At 42.1% G+C, this 9,717-nt stretch overlaps 1 protein-coding gene across 1 annotated transcript; it reads left to right on the forward strand.

The window, feature by feature from the left end:
* The first annotated feature begins 2,746 nt into the window (after positions 1-2,746).
* On the forward strand, positions 2,747-6,380 carry LOC128468693 (loricrin-like). Its single transcript, XM_053450455.1, has 9 exons — positions 2,747-2,910; positions 3,527-3,583; positions 3,865-3,921; positions 4,063-4,119; positions 5,009-5,065; positions 5,744-5,791; positions 5,903-5,959; positions 6,054-6,107; positions 6,221-6,380. Exons 1-9 carry the CDS (start codon positions 2,787-2,789, stop codon positions 6,256-6,258), a joined length of 549 nt encoding a protein of 182 aa, XP_053306430.1. The 5' UTR covers positions 2,747-2,786; the 3' UTR covers positions 6,259-6,380.
* Positions 6,381-9,717: the final 3,337 nt, after the last annotated feature.

The raw sequence follows: 9,717 nt of genomic DNA on the forward strand, positions 1-9,717 counted from the left end.
ATCTGACTTCCATGTTGGTCTACATTATACCTTCTTGGTACCTCTTCCAAGGTCTCAGAACTGGTACTCGTAGGACGAGCAATCTCTCAAACAATATGTTAGGAGACCCATGACATTTTAATGGAGTAACTCTAAAGCTGAGAAGCATGGGTTATCTTGTGCTTCTTTTGCTTTACAAATAACATATTTTTTTTTGTACAGTTTTGTGGATATGAACATTTATTCAATTCCTTGAATTCCATACGGATTCTATGAACCTCAATCAGTTTCTACCAATCCTATAAAATGCACTTATTCAGTGGGCGACCTTCAATTTGGCTAGTTCCTGATGATCTTCAGGAGCAACAAATACATTCCCCAAGGCATGTACTACTGGATTAGAACCGTCTTTGCGTTGAATTGTTGGTGGTATTGGAAGATATCCAACTCCTTCAAATACTTCTGCAGTGGGTTAATCATTTCTCAAGGCTCCCCTTTATTACTTGTTCCTTCTGTTGACTTTCTGAATTCATCCCGATGGTTGACACGTTCGAAGACCCAGAACAGCTTGTTTGTTTCCTGATACAGCCAGAATACCCCTACGAGACTTATGGTTCTTGGGCTTTAATGACATACTGCCCTTCCCAAACACTGGGATGAAATCCCCATTACAGGTCTTCAGTTTAATTGTCTTTTTGGGTTGATAATATAGGCCCTCAGGCAGAAAGTTAGCATGTTGCATACAGTATTCTCAAATGTCTACGTACAGTTGATTTCAATTGTGTGGTGCATTCAAAGATAATACAAGATAAGAAAAAAAAATGGAAAGGAGTTTGATGACATCAAAAGGAACTCTTGGAACCTTCCATGTAGGTGGAACCATGTCCATGTAGAAATGTAGTCAAATATTAAGGATACTTTTGAGTACGTTAACCAATATTTATTTTCGCTACTCTCCACCAACCTATATTGTCTATAACGGCTCCAGTGGCGGAACTACCGGGGTCGCAGGGGTCGCGACTGCGACCGGGCCCTGGAGTTCTGCCAGTCAGGGGGGGCCCAAGGGGTGCCGAGCGGTTGCTGAAAACGACCGCTCGGCAACTCTTGGGCCCCCCTGACTGACAGAAATCCAGGATGACGCTGCCGCCACCACCTGCCTCAGCGCTGCCCAGAGTGCAGTGTTGAGAGCGTGAGGCGTTTGTCTCGGGTGCCGGCGCTTCACGTCATATGCCGGCGCTCAGCAGTGAAGCGCCGGCACCCAAGACAAACGCCTCACGCTCCCAACACAGGAGTTGACGGTAAGTGACCTACAAAGGGGGGTAGGGAGGGAGAGGGTAGATTGTGAGAAGAGGGGGTAGTGAGGGAGAGGGTAGATTGTGAGAAGGTGGGCTAGGGAGGGAGAGGGTAGATTGTGAGAAGGTGGGCTAGGGAGGGAGAGGGTAGATTGTGAGAAGGTGGGTTAGGGAGGGAGAGGGGAGATTGTGAGAAGGTGGGTTAGGGAGGGAGAGGGGAGATAGTGAGAAAGGGATAGATGGGGTGGGGGGGCCCTTAACAGATTCTCGCACGGGGGCCCTGAGGTTTCTAGTTACGCCCCTGAACGGCTCCCAGTATTTTCCTCTTTGCTCGCATCATCACTTTTCTGCCCCGACCAGCCCTTTTTACCATAATTCCCCACGAAACTTCCCTCCTTCTGTCACTTGGCCATATTTTCATCAAAATCCACTATCTTTCTGAGGCCAATTTCAAATCTTTTTAATGGGTTACGATGGAGGTGTATGTGGCGGGGAAAGGTTGCCCTTGGTGGGTGCACTCATTAAGATCCAGTAAAATACTTATCTCAGAAGAATTCCCATCGGGAGAATTGCTATATAAAATTTTGGTAGACCGGTGATCTTATAAGGTCCAGAAAGTTCTTCTAACAGTGAACTGACGGTAAGATATAATGCTGGTATTTGATTAATAAACACTTATTACCTCTACTAAGTTCTTCCTACATGATGCAGCATTATGATTTAAAGGTCAAGTAATGCTTACCATTCTACAATCTACAATGATGATGATGACATCATAACTTTAACGCTAACAATAACTAGTCTCCATCTTAATGTTAGACCTTTAAGACCCACCACATTCTAGATGTCTTCTTCTATGCGGACCATGTAACTCGCAAGCTTCAGAGTATAAGTAGGTTTCAGAAGCTAAATGGCCAATGACGTATCCACACCACAGGCCAAAGGCTCTTGTTTTAAAGACAATTAACCCTTTTATGCTCTGAAGTTCAGTCTGAACCATTTGCCATAACTTTTAGGAACCAAATTGACGAGTATCAAAGAAGTCTACATATTGTGCCGGTGGGATATGATGGTTATGAAGTTATCCGTCGGAACTGTTGCTTCTTATTGTGAAAGTCCATGTGCTTATAATAACAATGGAAAAATTGCGGTGTTCTAGAACTAGGCCTTTACTGTTTACTGTAAAGTGGCCATAAAAGAGATTAAACAGAAGAGATATTTATTGGCGAGTCATATAAACAATGGGTTTTATGGTGTATAAGTATAGTTCTAAGCTTCAAAGACAACACCCGTGTTAAAATCAAGACTCAATGTGGACAAACCTAGAATTACTGTTAAATTATAGAGATTGCCCTTCCTTGTAAAACATGGAGGATTTATTGGAACGCTCGACCAATGGAATACGGTCTTAAACCACAGGCTGGAATATAAAAGGGGTTCAGACTTACGGCAGATTCACAAAGCTTCCAATCGTCTTCTCTCAAGAAGTAGACTTTCCCCGTCAAAGACAGCATCATGTCTGGAGTTAAAGGAGGTCGTTCTGGACAGGAGAGCCAGCAGTGCCAGCAGGAAAAGGGTTCTCAGGGCCTGACCCAGTGCAACGACCCCTGCCAACAACAGCAAGGTGGACACCAAGGCTGTGAGTACCGGGCAAAGTAATAATAAAAAATAGGGAAACCTTCAATGGAAGGGGTAGTTAGAGGAAGGACTAGGGACATGGGCGGAGGTGGCTCTGCATCGTGTTGAAGCAGAGATGTAGCATATGATGTCATACCCTAGCTGTCCGCATTAGGTAGTGAGGAGTCCATGTGTGAGTTTGAAGGTTCTGCCACAAGCATACAGGCCCAGATTAACTCTACAGCTTCTTGTGGTGGTCAGGACAGATGCTTTGGTCTCACAACCGGGTCCATGATCCCCGCTGCCCACAAAACCAGGACAGTGGAGCAGCTAAGCGGGAGAGTTCCTGGAAAACGAGACAGTTGGGATGTATGATCGAATCACAGGGTCCACCGCCAGCTAAGAAGGTTCACCCATCTCTTCTGTGTAGCAATCAGTTATTCTATTGGTGAGGACACGTTGGGTACCTTCCAGATGCCATCTACATTTTGGTCTGGTTTCTTAAATATAACCATTTTTTTTAATTTTTTTAGGTGCAAAAACAATGTTATCGTAGATTCAATGCAAAAATGAGATAACAAACCTCAATATAATTTCATTTATTTCTTTATTATGCATTTACTTTTTGTTTGTTTCAGTCGGGAGCGGTGGTCAGCAATCCCAGGACCAAAGCTCCTATGGAGGTCTCAAATCAGGTAAAATACTATTTTTTTTATCAATTAATTCTCATTTAATAGGGTTAAATGGATTGTGTTATCTACTCGATTACATGTATTAAAATTAAAATAAAAAATAATAACAAAATAATGATATATATAATAGATCTAGCCATCTTTTTTAAGAAACTAAATGAAAGAAGAGGCTTTAATTTATTTTTTTATTTTTTTTAATTTTATTATTAATTAATAAACACGGCAAATTCTGATCTGGATCCCCCCCAAACAGACCTAATCATTTTATTTTATATTCTCTTCAGGTGGCAATGACGGGCAGCAGTCCAAGGACCAAGGCGGCTATGGTGGCCACAAATCAGGTGAAACCATGCGCAGATTTTTGAAGAAATACAATAAATGGACATTTAGGATAGGAAGGAAAGAACAGATAATGTTGCATCAGTGTGGCTTTCATAAACTTATAAATATATATTTCTTATGCCCCCTTTTATTAACTTCAGGTGGCGGTGCTGGTCAGCAGTGTCAGGATAAAGGCGGCTACGGTGATCTGAAATTAGGTAAAAACCTACATACGACCTACAATGATGTTTAGAAAATGTTTGTGTTCTATTAATTAACTCTTAATTAATTCTTTTAACGCATAAAATGTGTTTTCCATCATTTTTGCTGGGAATAATTAATTGTCATGTGACACAGAAGCGGATGCTTATAAGCTGTTGCCTTGGAAACCGTGAAAGCCTGTTAAGCTTTTCTTCTTCTGGCTCTCATATATTCTGTGTTACGGAAGTTACTGTTCCTTATACGCTAATGTACCTCCTGTGCAGAAGCCTAAAACACGGAGAAACAATGAAACTGAATTAGATCGTAGCTTAAAGATAAGACAATGATAACATTATGATGTCACAATGAAAAGATTCCTGTATGACATCATAATAATAAGACAATGATAATATTATGATGTCACAATGAAAATATCCCTTTAATTGGCATAATAATAATAAGACAATGATAACATTATGATGTCACGATGAAAATATCCCTGTATGACATCATAATAATAAGACAATGATAACATTATGATGTCATAATGAAAATATCCCTTTAATTGGCATAATAATAATAAGACAATGATAACATTATGATGTCACGACGAAAAGATCCCTGTATGACATCATAATAAGAAGTCAATGATAACATTATGACGTCATAATGAAAATATCCCTATAATTGACATCAAAAGATCCCTTTAGGATGACATAATGATCAGACAATGGGGTCGTTATGATGTCACAAATCATAATAATAAATTATAAATTATGTAATACTGTATTTTTGGAGTAAAATAAAAAATAATAATAATAAATTAGTTTCTACCGTTAAAATGTTGTGTCCTTTGCTCACATCTTAAAAGCTATTTGACCCGTCTGCCTTCTTTTCTTATTTCAGGTGGCAGCGGTGGCCAGCAGTGTCAGGACCAAAGCTCCTGCGGGGGCCAAAAATCAGGTAAATGTATATACAGTCATATTAATGGGGTTCATCATTTTCAGTAAGGACACTGACTGCCAAGGATGAGATTAATGGTTCCACCATCACACCCCCATCACATTTCAGGCATCCAAACTGGGGCACCTTTGTTGGGGTTATGGCTACAGGTGCACATGGGCATGGTTATGTGCGAGTGGGTGTATGGCTATGTGTGGGCAGAGGCAGGGCAAGCGGTACTTACCTTGCCCTTTGCCAGGAAGTGATACCGAACACGATTGTATGACATCATAACCCAGCGCACAGCTTCACTGCCTCACGAGAGCTAACGGAGCAGTGGATCAATTTCACGGCTCGTTGGGTGGTCAGAGACGATCAAAGGATCTTTCTTGCCAACCCATGATCCCAAAATTGGGACAGCGGGGCTGACTGGCAGGATAGCAAGATAGGGCCACAAAATTGTGACTGTTCCACAGGAAACAAGGGACTTGCAGTACCTGTTGGTCTCCAGTAGGTGGCGATAAGTTTAGCTCTTTCTAAAAAGATGATGTTTGACCGAAATGTCAATATATTGTCACAATAAACGTCGGCTATATTATTTTGTACAATGTCCTACGAGTACTCCTCTTTTTTTTCTATTATTTATATGTATTTAAAAAAACAGTCACAATAATTTCATGATTATTTCCTTTCCTTCAGGAGGCAATGATGGGCAGCATTGCCAGGACCAGAGTGGCAACAAATCAGGTGAAGCCATCCGCCGATTTTTGTAGAGAGAAAGACTTATGGGATAAGAAAAAAAAAGTGCTTGAAATAAAATTGACCTTTTTTTGTTATACCCCCTTTGATTTACTTTAGGTGGCGGTGCTGGTCAGCAGTCCCAGGATAAAGGTGGCTACGGAGGCCTAAAATCAGGTAAAAACCTACATAAAGTGTAAAAATTGATCAGGTGGACTTATTTTCTCCGTATCCGCCAAGTAACAAATTGACGTGCGTTGTCTGTTTTCAGGTGGCGGTGATGGGCAATGCCAAGGTCAAGGCCCGTATGGTGGCCAGAAATCAGGTAAACCTAATCAGGGGATGGGGTTTGATTGACAACCTGCCTAAAAATGTATTTTTTTTTTAATTACAAAAACACAAGTATTAAATAATTGCCCTTGGCTTCTTGATTTTCAGATGCCTCTCAAGGGAAAGGCCACGGATGCAAGAAATGAAGACATAACTACTTTTGGAAGGGCCCTTAGAGACACCGACCATACACACTCCATCCTGCCTCTTTTACTGCTTTTGGCTGCAACTACTATTTAATAAAAGGCACTATTACTTATCAATGCAATCTGTGTATGCGTCCTTCTGATTTATTCAAACTATTGTGTTGAACAAGTGATTCTAATTTAAAATATTAACATTGGGGTAATATCAGCCATCTCGTTCTGTTATCTGAGCCCAATCTAATAGACAAACACCCCGACTCCTTATCATACTGCCTGTGGGGAACTATCGAATGGTTCTAGCACCCAGCCTGACACTCTGATTATTGAAAGTCTATGGAGGAAAGGACTTCATTAGCATTGCCATAAAGCATCAGCTCAGTGTGGTGAAAGTCACCTAAAATATCACATGACTGACAACAATGGCCGCCTCCAGGGCTGCAGATAAAAGGAGCTTATTGGAGAAAAATGAATTAAAACCCGGTGTTTGTCACTGACAGATGTTACTGTATACAGCGCTGGGGGGTTATATTACTGTATACAGCGCTGGGGGCTATATTACTGTATACAGTGCTGGGGGTTATATTACTGTATACAGCGTTGGGGGTTATATTACTGTATACAGCGCTGGGGGTTATATTACTGTATACAGCACTGGGGGTTATATTACTGTATACAGCGCTGGGGGTTATATTACTGTATACCGCGCTGGGTGGTTATTACTGTATACATGGCTGGGGGTTATATTACTGTATACATTGCTGGGGGTTATATTACTGTATACAGCGCTGGGGGGTTATATTACTGTATACAGCACTGGGGGTTTATTACTGTATACAGCGCTGGGGGTTATATTACTGTATACAGCGCTGGGGGTTATATTACTGTATACAGCACTGGGGGGTTATATTACTGTATACAGTGCTGGGGGTTATATTACTGTATACAGTGCTGGGGGTTATATTACTGTATACAGCGCTGGGGGTTATATTACTGTATACAGCGCTGGGGGTTATTATTACTGTATACAGCACTGGGGGGTTATATTACTGTATACAGCGCTGGGGGTTATATTACTGTATACAGCGCTGGGTGTTATATTACTGTATACAGCGCTGGGGGTTATATTACTGTATACAGCGCTGGGGGTTATATTACTGTATACAGCGCTGGGGGGTTATATTACTGTATACAGCGCTGGGGGTTATATTACTGTATACAGCGCTGGGGGTTATATTACTGTATACAGCGCTGGGGGTTATATTACTGTATACAGCGCTGGGGGTTATATTACTTTATACAGTGCTGAGGTCTATGCTCAATGACAAAAAAAAGTATTTATTAATTCAGCCGAATCAATGATTTTAGGTTATCTTGATATAACTTACATTCTGCGCTTTTGGGATACTCTACATGGAAATCACCAAACACTCAGCTCACTGTCAGCGACACATCATAACTCCTTTCTATATAAATTCCCACGTCGATGAAACATTCATTGCACTCTCTAGTACATAAGAGGATCTCCTAGAAAATTAACTCTTTAGCTGGATTCACTTTTTTCCCATAATAGTGTTCGTTATGAGCGCTACACCAAAAACAGAAAATGCAGTATTTCAACAAAGCCAAGGTAGCCAACAATTAGCTTTAAAGCCGTGGAACTCCTCCTAACGCCCGGTGGACCTGATCGCGTTTATATAAAACATGTGAAGGTTTTCATTAACCTTCTAACCCTTCCAAGGTCAGGCGGTAATTAAATCCAGAGAACAGTAGAACTACGAGATAGTTCACGATAGAACACGCTTCAGTTCCTCCAGGCAATGATGGCCTGGCATGCGGCTTATGGGCGATGCACCTGTGTTCTATCATGTCAATACATTCCTTTTCAGAGATCCACCTGTGGGAAGGGATGGAGTCTTCTCTCCTGTTACAAGGATGTAATAAATTGCCCTGCCATTGATAAAGATAGCGATAATAAAAGCCTGTCTATGTGTTATACACACATGAGCGTCGGCTGTGTATTTAGGTCTCAGTTGACCAGGCTTTGGGTGGAAGGCCACCTGGGCTGTGATGTCCACGTATGACCAAAGATCTGCGGTTGTCTCTCAAGCCTTTGCACAAAGCAAAACACCAGAAGAAGTTGTCCTATATCGGAGAGGCCCTGGAGAGTACGGCCACTAGAGGAAGCAGAGAACGTTTTCTGGCTGAGGTCCACTTGGCGTAGGGCGACAGGTCCAGAGCGGCAGTAGACCTTCTGGCCAAAACCCGTGACAGATTGGATTCTCCGACCAATCAAGTTTCTGGTGTACCTCAATGGGCCAGTTACACAGGAGATCTCTGACCTCCCCAGCAAGCCAATCTCCACTATGGAGGGAAGACTAAGCCTAGGTGGCATAGCCTTCATAGTATGTGGTCCAAGGCGCTACATCATCTCTCTCTTATTTGGGAGTAGTCCTGTTGGTGAGTCTTAGATTATCATCACACGTAATACATCACTGACACCTACATATATATATAGTTTTATACTGTTGAATAAGGGCAAACACTTTACAAGAGGTCAGAGATTTTCAGTGAGTCATTTCAACGCTCATTGTTGCCGTTTTTGGAATACATTTCATAATAATAGATTACAAAATGTAAAAAAAAAAACATACCGCTACAATATAATTAGATTGCTTACAGCATCAGCCCATGACCCTGCCCTGTTTTAATAGATCTACAACATAACTTCGACCTTACAGAAAAGGTTACCTCAGTTTCTTTTGAAGAACGTGAAATGGATTTCCAGAGACACGTCAGCGTTTTAGTTACTTTCAGCCAGAGCCGGCCTTAAGTGTTCTGGCGCCCTGTGCGGACTACTCCTCTGGCGCCCCCATCCCAAAAAAAAAGAAAGGAAAAAAATCTCCCCCCTCTGCCCCTTGTCACTGCCTTCCACCCTCTGCCCCTTCTCACTGCCTTCCCCCCTCTGCCCCTTCTCACTATCTACCCCCTCTGCCCCTTCTCAGTGCCCCCCTGCCCCTTCTCACTATCTATCTATCTAAAAGTGTAGCATGCGGCCATGAATATGGAGCCGTCGGCCACACTTATGTCATCAAGCGGCTGATGGCCTTAAAGTGCCATGGCCACCTCGCCACATCCAGTCCAGCCTTGGTTTAGCACACTTACTATTATGGTCCACTTCTATAGCCTATCCAGCCCTTTAGTGTTCATCTGCCTATTGGATATACACAGTCATGTTTATCCGGGCTTTCTTCCTCTCGAATGGCAAGATAAATGAGCCACCAGCTGATCAGCTTGAGGAACACCATGAGAGGTCGTATCTCTCTACATATTCAGTGGGAACCCCTCATTTAGTTGGGGAAATCTTCGATTTGATGCACGGGAGAAGCTGTCCATCATCATATTTAATGTAGCATCACATAGTGTTTCTCTATAATCCAGTTTCTTCTAGTTCCATCGGAG

The sequence above is a fragment of the Spea bombifrons genome, chromosome 11 (genome assembly GCF_027358695.1).
Source record: "Spea bombifrons isolate aSpeBom1 chromosome 11, aSpeBom1.2.pri, whole genome shotgun sequence".
Taxonomy (NCBI): domain Eukaryota; kingdom Metazoa; phylum Chordata; class Amphibia; order Anura; family Pelobatidae; genus Spea; species Spea bombifrons.

Bases quoted from the DNA above. Each gene is read 5' to 3' on its own strand.
- LOC128468693 (XM_053450455.1), top strand. From the start codon at position 2,787: ATGTCTGGAGTTAAAGGAGGTCGTTCTGGACAGGAGAGCCAGCAGTGC. The intron at 2,911-3,526 runs GTGAGTACCGGG...TGTTTGTTTCAG, and splicing joins GCAAGGTGGACACCAAGGCT to TCGGGAGCGGTGGTCAGCAA. The intron at 3,922-4,062 runs GTGAAACCATGC...TATTAACTTCAG, and splicing joins CTATGGTGGCCACAAATCAG to GTGGCGGTGCTGGTCAGCAG.